At 43.1% G+C, this 17,612-nt stretch overlaps 1 protein-coding gene across 2 annotated transcripts; it reads right to left on the reverse strand.

The window, feature by feature from the left end:
• Positions 1–903: 903 nt before the first annotated feature.
• LOC115198057 (mucin-2) lies at positions 904–16,809 on the reverse strand. Of its 2 annotated transcripts, XM_029759726.1 has the most exons (11): positions 16,215–16,809; positions 12,544–16,172; positions 12,353–12,414; positions 12,120–12,268; positions 5,844–6,328; positions 5,514–5,578; positions 5,249–5,433; positions 2,186–2,391; positions 1,995–2,056; positions 1,761–1,909; positions 904–1,524 (listed from the first exon to the last, which is right to left on the reverse strand). In XM_029759726.1, the coding sequence occupies exons 1-11, from the start codon at positions 16,531–16,533 to the stop codon at positions 1,433–1,435; spliced, it is 5,403 nt and encodes a 1,800-aa protein (XP_029615586.1). In that variant the 5' UTR covers positions 16,534–16,809; the 3' UTR covers positions 904–1,432. The 2 variants fall into 2 exon arrangements, with proteins under 2 accessions (XP_029615586.1, XP_029615585.1); XM_029759725.1 differs by having other exon boundaries at positions 12,544–16,809.
• Between the last annotated feature and the right edge of the window lie 803 nt (positions 16,810–17,612).

The following is a 17,612-nucleotide window of genomic DNA, read 5'->3' on the forward strand; positions in this document are numbered from 1 at the left end:
GGGGTGTGGTATTTCAAATCAAATGTTATTTGTCGCATACATGTGTTTAGCAGATGTTATTGTGGTTTTGTAGCAAAATGCTTGTGTTTCTAGATCCAACAGTGCAGTAATATCTAACAAGTAATATCTAACAATACACATAATCTAAAGGAATGTAATTAAGAATATATAAGTGTTTGCACGAGCAGTGTCAGAGCGACATAAACTAAGATAGAGTAGGATAGAATACAGTTTATACATATGTGATGTGTAATGCAAAATATGTAAACATTAGGCCAATATACCACGGCTAAGGGTTGTTTCTATGCACAGCGCAACGTGGAGTGCCTGAATGCAGCCCTTAGCCGTGTTATATTGGCCATATACCACAAACCCTAAGGGGCCTTATTGCTATTATAAACTGGTTACCATTACCAGCTATGTCGGATATGTTAGCCACAACTTACCATTCTTTGTGCAGCTTCAAATGTCGAACAAAGTTGGAAATTGTTGCGCCTCCGTCTGTAATTTTCTTCCCGCATGTTGCAATCCGTTTTTTGTTGATACAGCGTCGTCTTTATATACGAAAATAATAATTTGGGGTATCATCGTTCCAAGTGCTCCATCTGAATTCACCCGCAGACGTTCCTCTGCACTGCCACGCGCAATTTGATGGGCTGCTGTCCGATTTCAAACTGTAATCCGTTAAATGAAGAGTTGATGTACTGCACACATTTTTTTAATAGCATCATTTTTAATATTTGGGCTCGGGGAGGGTATCAAGTCAGGTCGAGTCATAAGGCTCAAGTCCAAGTCAAGTCACGAGTCATTGGTGTTAAAGTCAAAGTCGAGTTGCAAGTCATCATATTTGTGACTCAGGTCTGACTCGAGTCCAAGTCAAGTGACTAGAGTCCACACCTCTGATCAGGACCATTGAAAACAGAATTACATTTTTATGGAATAACAGATGATGACAATACATGATGAAGACTACATTGATAATCGATTAAATTGTTGAACATTTTGCTCCAAAGGGCCTTATTTAAATCACTTATCCAGGTTTCACAGCTTAAGTCAAAATATAAAATAAAATATTTCTCTCATTAGTTCATATCAGTAACAGAGTGAATGAATGTTTTGTTCATATCAGCGACAGAGTGAATCAAAAATAACCTTAAGTGCATATTAAATCAAACATGCTTTGTCATTGCATAGAAATAACATTGACTTATGATGGAAACCCATGCACTTACACATTTTGATTGAATAGGCAGTAATTATATCACATCATTGTGTTCAACTGCCACATAGACTGTATCTTATGTCAGCTTACAAGACTTCATTTCATTTTTGGAGACTAGTCAAATCATGGGTGGAATTTGTGTAGGGGTTGGAATGTGTGGGAAGTTCTCAAAGTGAAAATATGACTACCAAGTGGGCGTTACCACTGAGACTAATGCTGACTTGACAGTAGCAGAGACAGAACCACCAGAAAGAATGCTGTGACGAGACTGGTCTTGCTGCTTACTCCACTTGATGTCACAGCTGGGATGGAAAGAGAAAAAGGAAACATGATCAAATGAAAATAGGATGAGTGTTTTTTGCCCTGTAATGTGATTAGTTAGACAGCTGATTTGCTAAATACAACTGGAACGCAACTGATAAATTATTGATTCATGTAGAGATAATGGCATATGATACAATGGTGAAGAAAATATATGTCAGACAAAATATTTATTGAACTGATAATAGAATACAATGAAATAAATAAATGTGTTTACCTGTGCCGTTGACTGTCACTGAGGAGGGGTCAATGTTGAAAGCTGTGATGTTTTGGGCGTCATTTATCACAACAGTGCCAATCTCCTTGGATTTTGGGACGGAGGAGGAGATGAACGCTAAATTCATAGTATTGATGATGGATCCAGAACTGGGAACAAATGAGAGATAACATGTTAGATAGAAAGTGAGATCAATTTAAATGAACATACAACATGTAATGCAAAAGAAATCACCTGAATTCTGTCACAGTCAAACTGTTGAAAGAGGTGAAAGCTGATCGATAGAAAGGTTCAAGCTGGAAGGCAAAACAAGAAACAGATGAAGTTAAAACAAACAACTTCCTGTTGATTAAAAGCTGACTATGTGACTGTATTCTACCCCTCTCATTAGGACATTCACATCTTCATTGTTTTGGGAGGCTCACCTGAGTTTTAATCAGTAATGCTCGGGTTTGAAAGGCCTGAGATGATGGGTTTGATAGATCAGAGGTAAATGTCTCTCCTCTGGACCGGAACACCACAGTCACCTTAGTGAGTGCCACAGCGGTAGTTGCAGTTGTTGTAGTTGGGATGATGGAAGTAGTGATGACAGGAGTAACCGTTGCAATTGAGTTGGCATTTGTGGTGGGTGCTTTGAAGACAAAAGAGCAGAAAAGGTACTGTACAAGCTAATGGTTTGTCTATGCTCTACAAGTCTATATACGTACAGTACCTTTGGAAAGAATTCAGACCCCTTGACTTTTTACAAATTTTGTTACATTATTCTAAAACTGATTAAATTATTTATTTCCATCATCAATCTACACACAATACCCCATAATGACAAAGCAAAAAAATTGTATTTTGAATTTTTTGCTAATTTATAATACAATTTAAAAATGAAATATCACATTTACATACGTTTTTAGGCCCTGTACTCAGTACTTTGTTGAAGCACCTTTTACTGCGATTACAGCCTTGAGTCTTAGGTATGACGCTACAACCTTGGCACACCTATATTTGGGGAGTTTCTCCTATTCTTCTCTGCAGAACCTCTCAAGCTCTGTCAGGTTCAATGGGGAGAGTTAGTGCACAGCTATGTTCAGGTCTTTTCAGAGATGTTCGATCGGGTTCAAGTCCGGGCTCTGGCTGGGGCACTCAAGGACTTTCAGAGATTTGCTGCGAACCCAGTCCTGTGGTATCTTGTCTGTGTGCTTAGGGTCGTTGTCTTGTTGGAAGGTGAACCTTCGGCCCAGTCTGAGATCCTGAGCGCTCTGGAGCAAGTTTTCATCAAGGATCTCTCTGTACTTTGCTCTGTTCATCTTTGTCTTGATCCTGACAAGTCTCCCAGTCCCTGCCTCTGAAAAACACACGCACAACATGATGCTGCCACCACCGTGTTTCACCGTAGGGATGGTGCGAGGTTTTCTCCAGACGTGACGCTTGGCATTCAGGCAAAAGAGTTCAATCTTGGTTTCATCAGACCAGAGAATCTTGTTTCACATGGTCTGAGATTCTTCAGGTGCCTTTTGGCAAACTCCAAGTGGGCTGTCATGTGCCTTTTACTGAGGAGTGGCTTCCATCTGGCCACTCTACCACAAAGGCCTGATTGGTGCAGTGCTGCAGAGATGGTTGTCCTTCTGGAAGGTTCTCCCATCTCCACAGAGGAACTCTGGAGCTCTGCCAGAGTAACCATCGGGTTCTTGGTCCCTGACCAAAGTCTTTCTCCCCCTGACTGCTCAGTTTGGCAGGGGAGCTAGCTCTAGGAAGAGTCTTGGTGGTTCCAAACTTTGAGAATGATGGAGGCTACTGTGTTATTCTGGAACTTCAATGCTGCAGAAATGGTCTGTGATCTGTGCCTTGACACAATCCTATCTCGGAGCTCTACGGACAATTCTTTTGACCTCATGGCTTGATTTTTGCTCTGACAAGCACTGTCAACTGTGGAACCTGATTTAGACAGATGTGTGACTTTCCAAATCATGTCCAATCAATTGAATTTAAAACAGGTGGACTCCAATAAAGTTGAACAAATATATCAAGGCTGTCAATGGAAACAGGATACACATGAGCACAATTTCGAGTCTCATAACAAAGGGCTGAATACTTATGTAAACAAGGTATTTCTGTTTTTTAATTTTAATACATTTGCAAAAATGTCAAACTGTTTTCACTTTGTCATTACGTATTGTGTGTAGGTTGCTGAGGATTTTTTTTATTTAATCCATTTTAGAATTAGGCTGTGACTTAACAAAATGTGGATAAAGTCAAGGGGTCTGAATACTTTCCGAAGGCACTGTATATAAATTAGAGAGATCAACTACCAAAATTATTGGAGCTAGCATTGAGATGCTGGTCCAAGGCTATAACGTACTCCCAAAATCTGACCTATTTTCTTTCGGATGTTTGGCTGCTATTATAGGCTATGGTTTCTATGTTTGTTCATTATGTGTATGTGTATACAGAAGTAGAATATCCAATCACTCTTTTGTTGCTAAGAATTTTCAGAGACTGCAGGAAATGCAAACATGTAGTGTATTTAAGTTTCAAAAAGGCTTCTACAGTGTTTAATTTCCACTTTAAAATGTCAAACTTGATTTTCCTCAATGAAAGATGTATCAACCCCTACAAACAATGTTGACTAATTATAAGCCACGTAATATTTCACATCTCTTGTTGCTGCAGGATTATTTTCCTGCTGTAGCAAAGTGGCTCAAATTAAGTTCCTACATCCGTATGTATGTGTACATAAGCACACTGTCTGTTCTGTGTTTGCTTTCTTGATTCTTCTCTTCATTTATTCTTTAAAATATTTCTATATTTTTGGTGTGGTTCCTCCCCCTAGGTACTGCTTGTATGTACTGCTTATCTGTTGTCTTGTATAGAAAATAAATCAAATAATTGTTAACTATGCTCTACCTGTGGCTCAGTTGGTAGAGCATGGTGTTTGCAATGCCAGCATGGTATGTGCAACGCCAGGGTTGTGGGTTCGATTCCCACGGGGGACCAGTACAAAAAAAATAAAAATGTATTCACTACTGTAAGTCGCTCTGGATAAGAGCGTCTGCTAAATGACTAAAATGTAAATGTAAACTAGCTGCAGCAGTTCCATCCTCTCAGGTACCTGAGCCCTAACCCTAACCTGGAGTAGGGTTCTGGCTACACTTCGATTGACTGATGGTTACTTTTTCTTTTTACACTTAGTTTTTTTTCGGACGTTTGGACCCCCTCCCCCCCTTCCACACACACACATTTGTCAAAAGAAAGTAGTGTAGTTCCAGTAGTTAACTACACCACTAAATGGTAAGAAATGTAATTAACTACTGAAAACACTAGTTAGATGTGAATTCAGTGCAACTACCACCAAGCTACTGCAAAATGTAGTTACATTATTAGATGAACTACATGTACATATGTAAGCATTAAATGTAACACTCTGATGTTATTCAACACTGGAGAAATTGCTGTGTGTATAGATCGTTTTCGTTCACCCATCTGGGTTTACTCACCTTTAACAATGATGGTGGTAACATCCACAGAGAGGTTGCCAAAGGTAATGTTTGGATTGGTAACTGCTTCTTTCAGTGTATCCCTAATGTCAGTAAGCTCATGGACAGATTGAGTGGAGGTCTCATTGAACACTAGCTGGACCTCCGCCTGTGTTTCTGCATCCATACGGGAACGGAAAATAGGTCTGCAAAAAGGACATAAAAGGTCATGAACAGTGGCATGCCAAAGGTTATGAGAATAGAATGGAATATAATGGAATATTACGTGAATCCAATAACAATTGTCCGGATGAAAAGGATCCCATATTTTGCTTTGTAGATCACATCAAACTGTAAGCAATGGTACAAACAGGAGAACATTTTAATGATTTAACACAAACAAAAACATTTCTATATGTTCCAATCCACATAGCTAAGCCCTAGTTATTTAAGATAGACATTGGGGAATATAAATAGATCTGTAGTGATGGAGAGTAATTGTCACCTGATTAGAACAAATAAAATATGTACTTTAAAATATAGATTTTACAACAATCGCCATACATTATTGATGGTCATACACCCAATAAAAACAAACTGAATTTCTAGGACTTACCACTGCAGTAATAGTTACTGCAAGTTCTTGGAATTGTGTACTTTGAGGGTCATTTAAAGCTTCTACAAACACTTGTTGTATGACGAAAGACACCAGTGGATCAGGTTGGAGATGTGCAGTTGTTGTTGTAGTTGTAGTTGTTGTTGTACTAGTAGTAGTAGTAGGTGTTGTAGTAGTGGTTGTACTAGTAGTAGTAGTAGGTGTTGTAGTAGTGGTTGTACTAGTAGTAGTAGTAGGTGTTGTAGTAGTGGTTGGTGCATTGGTTGTTGTGGTAGTTGGAGCTGTGCTGGTAGTTGTTGACAGTGGTGATGTTGTCCTTGACACTGTAGTTGTGGGGGCCACGTATGTAGTGGTTGTAGTTGTGGGCCTAGTTGTAGGAACGGTAGCCGGTACAGTGACAGGTTCTCCAGTTGTTGTGGTGGTCGTACCAGCCACAGTGGTTGTAACAGAAGATGTAGGAGGAACAGTACTTGTTGCAGGAGCAGCTAAATTCAAAAAGAAAATGGACATTTACACATCTCTTTAACCTCTTGACGTTACCCTAGGATAGGGGGCACCACAGCGCATTTTGAAAAAAATTCGTGCCCATTTTCAACGGCCTACTAATCAAACTCAGAAGCTAGGATATGCATATAATTAATACCTGTGGATAGAAAACACCCTAAAGTTTCTAAAACTGTTTGAATGGTGTCTGTGAGTATAACAGAACTCATATGGCAGTCAAAACCCCGAGACCGATTGAAACAGGAAGTGGAATTCTGAATTGTGGACTCAACTTCACATCTTTGCCTATTAATCACACCGTGAGCTATCGTTCATTGAGCACTTTCTATTGCTTCCACTAGATGTCCCCAGTCTTTACAAAGTGTTTTGAGCCTTCTACTGTCGAAACTGAATGAATGAGACGCTGTGGAAATTGGTCACAGGAGGAGAGCCATCACCATTGTGACGTCGGCGGCCCTGTCTACCCCCTCCTTTCGAAACGTTTTGAAACACAATACAATCGTCCCCCTCGAATCTTATTGGCTCTCTTGTTGAAACAGGCCCTGAAGATTTATGTTATACAACGTTTGACATGTTTGAACGAACCTAAATGAGGGAAAAAAGTTATTTTTCGAAACCGCTGTCCCGCGCCTGACGGAGCAGTTGGATACAGCCTTCAGACGCGCTAACAACAGCAAGCTAATGGAACATAAAGGATGGACTTTTTCGACCGAAAATACATTTGTTGAGGACCTGGGATTTCTGGAAGTGCTTTCTGATGAAGACATCTAAAGGTAAGGGATTATTGACAATAATATACAAGATTAGATGTGATATGCGATTGTTCCAAGATGGCGCCGAGCTAGGTTTACCAGCTAATTTCCTGAGTATCGCATCCCCTTTTATCGCAAAGTGTGATTACCCAGTAAAGTTATTTTTAAATCTGGTATGACAGGTGCTTTCAAGAGATATTCATCTATAAATCTTAGAATGACAATATTACATTTTAAAAATGTTTTCGAATAGTAATTTAGTAATTTGTAGCACTGTTTCCCGGGATGCATTTGAGGGAAAATAGTTAGTCAACGTCAGGTGCCGATGTAAAATGCTGTTTTTATATATAAATATGAACTTTATTGAACAAAAGAATGCATGCATTGTGTAACATGATGTCCTAGGTGTGTCATGTGATGAAGTTTGTAAAAGGTTAGTGCTGCATTTAGCTGTTTTTTGGTTATTTGTGATGCATGTGGTTGGTCGGAAAATTGCTATGTTGCTACTTTTACCATGTACTCCTCTAACATAATCTAATGTTTTGCTTTTCCTGTAAAACCTTTTTGAAATCGGACGACGTGGGTCGATTCAGGAGAGGTGTATCTATAAAACGATATGAGACAGTCCTATATTTGAAATAAATAAAAATAAAAAATTCATTATGCTAATGTCGCTAGGAGTTTTTCGCTGGATGTTGATACCGCTTGCGGGACGAGACGCTCAAGAGGTTTTAAGGCTGTGTGGCAGTATAACACAGTCATCGTAATACAGTAGCTAGCTAAAATTTTGTCAGTGGCTAGTTTAAGACCAAGAAATGGACAGAAGAAGTTCAACACTTTATTCAAAACATTTCACGTAGATGGGAGTATGATATGATGCTCTTATATTGACATCTAAATCGTCATATGTTGGGCTGTTATGTAATGTACATCCTGCAGCCTGTAAACAGGCTTCCTGCAACATTTCACATGAACTACTTCAGCTGAAAAACCTTTCTATTGTAAAAAGTACATTTGGAAATTCAGACCCCTTGAATTCCTGCCTGTCCTGAGCCTGCCTGCCATCCTGTAACTTTACTCCACCTATGTCGATTACTGACCTCTGCCTGACCTGTCCCTGAGCCTGCCTGCCATCCTGTACATTTGCTCTACCTATCTGGATATTGACCCCTGCCTGCCCTTGACCTGTCTCTTGCCTGCCCCTGTTGGATTAATACACTGTTGTTACTTCAACGTTATCTGCATCTGGGCCTTACCTGAAACGTGTTAGTACGAACTGGCCACGACTGACCCAGCAGATCCGGGCCAGCTTCTCAACGCCATCTTCTCCCAAGGAGCCACCATAGGTAGGCACGAGGAATTGCTTCGTGGCCTTATGGAGGGGGTCCAAATGTTGGCTGAACGCCATGACTGGGCATTGGACATTTTGCTGGAGCAATGTCGCCAGCGGAATGTCAATACTGAATCCACACGAAGAGTTGCCTGTATTGCAGGACTCTTGGTCATTTTGTATCCTCTTGTCCTTTAAACCTGTTGAGGACAGGCGTTCAACTGGTCTACTGGTGCCATCATGGGCTGGAGTCCGTTCTGCCATGCCCATTGTCTGAAGTCAGCGCAACCTGCCCCGGGAAGCCTTCCTGGAGGCTGGGAAGTTGCCTCGGACCTCTCGTCATTCCTGCGGAGTACCAGGACCTCCAGGTGTTCAGCAAGGCCCGGGCCACTTCACTTCCGCCACACTGACCCTATGACTGCAGGATTGACCTTCTCCCTAGCACCATGCCCCCCGGGGTTGTCTGTACTCTCTGTTGGGACCGGAGACCAAGGCTATGGCAGAAGAACCTGTCGTACATGGAGCATGTGGTCTTGGGGGGAGCAGGAGAAGAAGAAGATGTCATCAATGTGGATGAAGACGAACTGGTTCAACATGACACAGAGAACATAATTTACCAGAGCCTGGAACACAGCAGGGGCGTTGGTGAGGCCAAAATGGATGAAAAGATACTTGTAGTGGCTGCTGGACGTGTTGAAGGCGGTCTTCCAATTGTCCCCCTCTCGTATCAGCACCAGGTGGTAGGTGTTTCCGTAGATCCAGCTTGGAAAAAACAGTGGCTCCCTGGAGCAGCACAAAGGCAGAGGAAATGAGTGGAAGCAGGTAACGGTTCTTCGCAGTAACGTCTTTGAGACCCCGGAAGTCAATACACGTGCGCAGGGTCTTGTCCTTTTTCTCCACAAAGAAGAACCCGGTGCCAGCAGGAGAGGAAGAGGGATGGATAAATCCTGCAGCTAGGGAATCCCCAATGTAGGTCTCCGGGTTGTTCTTTGTAGGTCTCCTACATTGGGGAGAGATCAATGTACGGTCTGTGCACGGTCTGTGCACAGAAAAAGACTCCCCGGCAACCTCCGGCTGGTCTTTTTCAACCACTGCTTGTCCCTCACCGTCCCTGGTCCCATATATATCCCTGGATTTCGTCTCGGGTCTCCCCCCGTCTGAGGGCAACACTGCCATCCTGACTGTTTTCAACCGGTTTTCCAATACATTCCTCTCCACAAACTACCCTCGGCCAAGGAGACGGCCCAGCTTATGGTGCAGCACGTCTTCTGGATCCATTGACTCCCGGTGGACATGGTCTCCGACCAGGGTCCTCAGTTCTCATCCCAGTTCTGGAAGGCGTTCTGCATGCTCATTGGGTCATCGGCCTGTCTGTCCTCCTACTTCCACCCCCAGTCCAATGGCCAGTCGGAGCGAGCCAACCAAGACGTGGAGATGACCCTAAGGTTGTCCACTTGGTATCTGCCCCTCCGGGTGTTGTTTCGCAAAATGTCCCTCCGGTTTATTGGCCCTTTCCCAATCTCCAAGATGATTAGCCCTTCTGCTGTCCACCTTCTGTTGCCCCGTACCCTTTGTATTCATACCACCTTTCATGTGTCTAAGATCAAACACGTCTCACAGCCCTTTGTCTCTTTTTTCCAGGCCTTCCCCTCTTCCCTGGGCTCATCAACGGCCAACCAGTTTACACGGTGAGGTTTGACCTCAGGGCAGGGGATTCCAGTACCTGGTTGACTGAGAGGGTTAAGGTACAGAGGAGAGGTGCTGGGTCCCTGCGAGGGACATCCTGGACTCAGACCTCATCTCTGAGTTCCTATGCCGGCACAACAGTCAGCCAGGAATGCGCTCAGGTGATTGTCTCCAGGTGTGATTGTCTCCACCCCCCTCCAGGTGTCGCCCATCATCCCCATTATACCCTGTGTATTTATACCTGTGTTCTCTGTTCGTCTGTTGCCAGTTCGTTTCATTTGTTCAAACCTAACATCGTTTTCCCTTGCTCCTGTCTTTGCTGTTTTCTAGTTTCCCGGTTTTTATTATTCCTGCCTGCCCTGACCCTGTGCCTGCCGTCCTGTACCTTTGCCCCACCTATGTGGATTACTAACCTCTGCCTGACCTGATCCTGCCTGCCATCCTGTACTTTAGCCCTACCTACCTATAGTTCTACAACCTCATTGGAATCCATCTGTGGTAAATTCAATGATTTGGAAGGTCACACACCTGTCTATATAAGGTCCCACAGTTGACAGTGGACATCAGAGGAAAAATCAAGCCATGAGGTGGAAGGAATTGTCCGTAGAGCTGCGAGACAGAATTGTGTCGAGGCACAGATCTGGGCTAGGGTACCAAAAATGTCTGCAGCATTTAAGGTCCCCAAGAACACAATGGCCTCCATCATCTTTAAATGGAACAAGTTCGGAACAGAAGGACATCCATCTCTGCAGCACTCCACCAATCAGGCTTTTATGGTATAGTGGCCATACAGAAGCCACTCCTCAGTAAAAGGCACATGACAGCCCGCTTGGAGTTTGCCAAAAGGCACTTAAAGAAATCTCAGACCATGAGAAACAAAGGTTCTCTGGTCTGATGAAACCAAGATTTTACTCTTTGGATTGAATGCCAAGCGTCACATCTGGAGGAAACCCGGTATCATCCCTACAGTGAAGCATGGTGGTGGCAGCATCATTCTGTGGGAATGTTGTTCAGCGACATGGAATGGAAGACTAGTCAGGATCGAGGGAAAGATGAAAGGAGCAAAGTACAGAGAGATCCTTGATGAAAACCTGCTCCAGAGCGCTCAGGACCTCAGACTGGGGTGAATGTTCACCTTTCAACAGGACAATGACCCTGAGCACACAGTCAAGACAATGCAGGAGTGGCTTCGGGACAAGTCTCTTGAGTGGCCAAGCCAGAGCCCTGACTTGAACCTTTTGAACATCTCTGGAGAGACATGAAAATAGCTGTGCAGGGACGCTCCCCATTCAACCTGACAGAGCTTGAGAGGATCTGCAGAGAAGAATGGGAAAAACTCCCCAAAAACACATGTGCAAAGCTTGTATCATCATACCCAAGAAGACTCAAAGGCTGTAATCAATGCCAAAGGTGCTTCAACAATGTACAGAGTAAAGGGTCTGAAAACGTACATGTAAATGTATTATGTAAATGTAATATTTCAGTTTTTTTTATATATATATTAGCAAACATGTCTAAAAAACTGTTTTTGCATTGTCATTATTGGGTATTGTGTGTAGATTGATGACGAAGAAAAAAACATTTAATCAATTTTAGAATGAGGCTGTAACGTAACAAAATGTGTAAAAATTCAAGGGGTCTGAATACTTTCCGAATGCACTGTAGATGCTACAAACACACGGTTAGTAGCATTAGAACGAGGAAAACTGTGGCATTCTGATATAGAACACTCACATTATTAACAACGTGTATTACAGAGAAAGAGCAGGCAAAGCACAGCTGAAATTTACATCATTTTATTTGTATTTTTTTACACATGCTATTTTAAGAAAAAGGTCAGTCAATTAATGGGGACTAATTTATAACATGTTTTAAAGTCAATGTTTGAAATAAATCATGTCACCAATTACTGTCCCAAATAGACTTCTGATGCTCCAATTTTTTAAATAATAATTTAGATAATAATAGATAATGAAATGGAATTGAATTAATAAATGTGTTTACCTGTGCTGTTGACTGTCACTGAGGAGGGGTCAATGTTGAAAGCTGTGATGTTTTGCGCAGCATTTATCAAAACAGTGCCAATCTCCGTGATATTAGGGACAAAGGGGGAGCTGAATGCTATATTTACAGTATTGATGATGGATCCAGAGCTGAGAAGAAATGAGAGATAACATGTTAGATAGAAAGTGAGATGAATTTAAATCAACACACAACATGTAACGCAAAGAAATCACCTGAATTCTGTCACAGTCAAACTGTTGAAAGAGGTCAAAGCTGATCGATAGAAAGGTTCAAGCTGGAAGGCAAAATAAGAAACAGATGAATTTTAAACAAACAACTTACTGTCAATTAAAAGCTGACTGTATTACTGTATTCTACCCCTCTCATTAGGACATTCACATCTTCATTGTTTTGGGAGGCTCACCTGAGTTTTAATCAGTAATGCTCGGCTTTGAAAGGCCTGAGAAGATGGGTTTGATAGATCAGAGGTAAATGTCTCTCCTCTGGACCTGAACACCACAGGAACCCTAGTGATTGCAACAGCGGTAGTTGCAGTTGTCGTGGCTGTGATGATGGCAGTAGTGATGACAGGAGTAGCTATTCTAGTTGTGGTGGCATTTGATGCACTAGTGATGGTTGTAGTGGGTGCAGCTGTTACAGTAGTTGTTGATGCAACACTTGTTGTTGACACACCAGTCAGGGTTGTAGTGGGTTCATCGGTTGTATTTGTTGACTCAGAGACAATTGTTGTGGGTTCACCAGTTGTTGTCGATGCATCAATGATGGTTGTAGAAGATTCATTAGTTGTTGTCGACACACCAGTGACAGTCGTAGTGGGTTCACCAGTTGTGGTTGATGAACCAGTGACTGCTCTAGTGGGTTCACCAATAATTTTTGTTGACTCACTGATGGTTGTAGTGGGTTCACCAGTTGTTGTTGACACACTAGCCACGGTTGTAGTGGTTTCATCAGTTATTGTCGACACACCAGTGGCGGTCGTAGTGGGTTCAACAGCTGTTGATGCACCAGTAAAAGTTGTAGTGGGTTCACCAGTTGTTGTCAACACACCCGTGACAGTTGTAGTTGGTAATGCAGTAATAGTAGCTGTTGATGCATAACTTGTAGACACACCAGTTATTGTCGACACCCCAGTGAGGGTTGTAGTGGGTCCACCAGTTATTGTCGACACACCACTGAGGGTTGTACTGGGTTCACCAGTTGTTATAGACACAGATGTGACTGTTGTTGTGGGTTCACCAGTTGTCTTTGTTGACTCAGTGATGGTTGTAGTGGAGAAACCAGATTTTGTTGATGAAACAGTCACGGATGTAGTGGGTTCATCATTTGTTCTCGATGCATCAATGATGGTTGTAGAAGATTCATTAGTTGTTGTCGCCACACCAGTGATGGTCGTAGTGGGTTCATCAGTTGTTGTTGTTGACTCAGTGACAATTGTTGTGGGTTCACCAGTTGTTGTCGATGCATCAATGATGGTTGTAGAAGATTCATTAGTTGTTGTCGACACACCAGTGACAGTCGTAGTGGGTTCACCAGTTGTGGTTGATGAACCAGTGACTGCTCTAGTGGGTTCACCAATTGTTTTTGTTGACTCACTGATGGTTGTAGTGGGTTCAACAGCTGTTGTAGACACAACAGTGAGGGTTGTAGTGGGTTCACCAGTTATTGTCGACACCCCAGTGAGGGTTGTGGTGGGTTCACCAGTTGTTGTAGACACAGCAGTGACTGTTGCTGTGGGTTCACCAGTTGTTTTTGTTGACTCAGTGATGGTTGTAGTGGAATCACTAGTTGTTGTCGACACACCAGTAACGGTCGAAGTGGCTTCACCAGCTGTTGTTGATGCACCAGTCACGGATGTACTGGGTTCACCTGTTGAATATGTTGTTTCTGTGACAATTGTTGTTGGTTCACCAGTTGTTGTGGGTTCCCCAGTTGGTGTTAATGAACCATTGACTGCTCTAGTGGGTTCACCAGTTGAACTTGTTGACTCACTGAATGTTGTAGTGGGTTCACCAGTTGTTGTTGACTCACCAGCCACGGTTGTAGTGGGTTCATCAGTTATTGTCAACACACCATTGACGGTCGTAGTGGGTTCACCAGTTGTTGTCGACACACCCGTGACAGTTGTAGTTGGTGCTGCAGTAACAGTAGCTGTTGATGCATAACTTGTAGACACACCAATTATTGTCGACACCCCAGTGAGGGTTGTAGTGGATTCACCAGTTGTTTTTGTTGACTCAGTGATGGTTGTAGTGGAGAAACCAGATTTTGTTGATGAAACAGTCACGGTCGTAGTGGGTTCATCAGTTGTTGTTGACACACCAGTGACGGTGTTAGTGGGTTCAACAGTTGTATTTGTTGACTCAGTGACAATTGTTGTGGGTTCAGCCGTTGTTGTCGATGCATCAATGATGGTTGTAGAAGATTCATTAGTTGTTGTCGACACACCAGTGACAGTCGTAGTGGGTTCACCAGTTGTGGTTAATGAACCAGTGACTGCTCTAGTGGGTTCACCGATTGTTTTTGTTGACTCACTGATGGTTGTAGTGGGTTCACCAGCAGTTGTCGATGCATCAATGATGGTTGTAGTGGGTTCACCAGTTGTTGTTGACTCACCAGCCATGGATGTAGTGGTTTCATCAGTTATTGTCGACACCCCAGTGAGGGTTGTGGTGGGTTCACCAGCTGTTGTAGACACACCACTGAATGTTGTAGTGCGTTCACCAGTTGTTGTCGGTGCATAAATGTTGGTTGTAGTGGGTTCACCAGTTGTTGTCGGTGCATCAATGTTGGTTGTAGGGGGTTCACCAGTTGTTGTTGACTCACCAGCCACGGTTGTAGTGGGTTCATCAATTATTGTCAACACACCATTGACGGTTGTAGTGGGTTCACCAGTTGTTGTCGACACAACCGTGACAGTTGTAGTTGGTGCTGCAGTAACAGTAGCTGTTGATGCATAACTTGTAGACACACCAATTATTGTCGACACCCCAGTGAGGGTTGTAGTGGGTTCACCAGTTGTTTTTGTTGAATCAGTGACGGTTGTAGTGGAGAAAACAGATTTTGTTGGTGAAACAGTCACGGATGTAGTGGGTTCATCAGTTGTTGTCGATGCATCAATGATGGTTGTAGAAGATTCATTAGTTGTTGTCGACACACCAGTGACTGCTCTAGTGGGTTCACCAATTGTTTTTGTTGACTCACTGATGGTTGTAGTGGGTTCACCAGCTGTTGTCGATGCATCAATGATGGTTGTGGTGGGTTCACCAGCTGTTGTAGACACAACAGTGAGGGTTGTAGTGGTTTCATCAGTTATTTTCGATACACCACTGAGGGTTGTTGTGGTTTCACCAGTTGTTGTAGACACAGCAGTGACTGTTGCTGTGGGTTCACCAGTTGTGTTTGTTGACTCAGTGATGGTTGTAGTGGAATCACTAGTTGTTGTCGACACACCAGTGACGGTCGTAGTGGCTTCACCAGCTGTTGTTGATGCACCAGTCACGGATGTACTGGGTTCACCTGTATATGTTGTTTCTGTGACAATTGTTGTTGGTTCACCAGTTGTTGTCGGTGCATCAATGTTGGTTGTAATGGGTTCACCAGTTGTTGTTGACTCACCAGCCATGGTTGTAGTGGCTTCACCAGTTGTTGTCGACACACCCGTGACAGTTGTAGTTGGTGCTGCAATAACAGTATCTGTTGATGCATAAATTGTAGACACACCAATTATTGTCGACACCCCAGTGAGGGTTGTAGTGGGTTCACCAGTTATTGTCGACACACCACTGAGGGTTGTAGTGGGTTCACCAGTTGTTTTTGTTGAATCAGTGATGGTTGTAGTGGAGAAACCAGATTTTGTTGATGAAACAGTCACGGATGTAGTGGGTTCATCAGTTGTTGTCGATGCACCAGCCACGGTTGTAGTGGGTTCATCAGTTGTTTTTTTTGACTCAGTGACAATTGTTGTGGGTTCACCAGTTGTTGTCGATGCATCAATGATGGTTGTAGAAGATTCATTAGTTGTTGTCGACACACCAGTGACAATCATAGTGGGTTCAACAGTTGTGACTGATGAACCAGTGACTGCTCTAGTGGGTTCACCAATTGTTTTTGTTGACTCACTGATGGTTGTAGTGGCTTCACCAGCTGTTGTTGATGCATCAATGATGGTTGTAATGGGTTCACCTGTTGTATATATTGTTTCTGTGACAATTGTTGTTGGTTCACCAGTTGTTGTGGGTTCACCAGTTGGTGTTAATGAATCTGTGATTTGTCTAGTGGGTTCACCAATTGTTTTTGTTGACTCACTGATGGTTGTAGTGGGTTCACCAGCAGTTGTCGATGCATCAATGATGGTTGTAGTGGGTTCACCAGTTGTTGTTGACTCACCAGCCATGGATGTAGTGGTTTCATCAGTTATTGTCGACACCCCAGTGAGGGTTGTGTTGGGTTCACCAGCTGTTGTAGACACACCACTGAATGTTGTAGTGCGTTCACCAGTTGTTGTCGGTGCATAAATGTTGGTTGTAGTGGGTTCACCAGTTGTTGTCGGTGCATCAATGTTGGTTGTAGGGGGTTCACCAGTTGTTGTTGACTCACCAGCCACGGTTGTAGTGGATTCATCAATTATTGTCAACACACCATTGACGGTCGTAGTGGGTTCACCAGTTGTTGTCGACACAACCGTGACAGTTGTTGTTGGTGCTGCAGTAACAGTAGCTGTTGATGCATAACTTGTAGACACACCAATTATTGTCGACACCCCAGTGAGGGTTGTAGTGGGTTCACCAGTTGTTGTTGACTCACCAGCCATGGTTTTAGTGGTTTCATCAGTTATTGTCGACACCCCAGTGAGGGTTGTGGTGGGTTCACCAGCTGTTGTAGACACAACAGTGAGGGTTGTAGTGGTTTCACCAGTTATTTTCGACACACCACTGAGGGTTGTTGTGGTTTCACCAGTTGTTGTAGACACAGCAGTGACTGTTGCTGTGGGTTCACCAGTTGTTTTTGTTGACTCAGTGATGGTTGTAGTGGAATCACTAGTTGTTGTCGACACACCAGTGACGGTCGTAGTGGCTTCACCAGCTGTTGTTGATGCATCAATGTTGGTTGTAGTGGGTTCACCAGTTGTTGTTGACTCACAAGCCACGGTTGTAGTGGGTTCATCAGTTGTTGTCGACACAACCGTGACAGTTGTAGTTGGTGCTGCAGTAACAGTAGCTGTTGATGCATAACTTGTAGACACACCAATTATTGTCGACACCCCAGTGAGGGTTGTAGTGGGTCCACCAGTTATTGTTGACACACCACTGAGGGTTGTAGTGGGTTCACCAGTTGTTTTTGTTGAATCAGTGATGGTTGTAGTGGAGAAACCAGATTTTGTTGATGAAACAGTCACGGTTGTAGTGGGTTCATCAGTTGTTTTTTTGACTCAGTGACAATTGTTGTGGGTTCACCAGTTGTTGTCGATGCATC

The sequence above is a fragment of the Salmo trutta genome, chromosome 8, assembly GCF_901001165.1.
Source record: "Salmo trutta chromosome 8, fSalTru1.1, whole genome shotgun sequence".
NCBI lineage: Eukaryota > Metazoa > Chordata > Actinopteri > Salmoniformes > Salmonidae > Salmo > Salmo trutta.

Bases quoted from the DNA above. Each gene is read 5' to 3' on its own strand.
- LOC115198057 (XM_029759725.1), bottom strand. From the start codon at position 16,533: ATGGCTGGTGAGTCAACAACAACTGGTGAACCCACTACAACCATCATT. The intron at 5,434-5,513 runs GTAATATTCCAT...TCCTTTTTGCAG, and splicing joins ACAATTGTTATTGGATTCAC to ACCTATTTTCCGTTCCCGTA. The intron at 2,392-5,248 runs GTGAGTAAACCC...TTGTCTTCAAAG, and splicing joins TACCACCATCATTGTTAAAG to CACCCACCACAAATGCCAAC.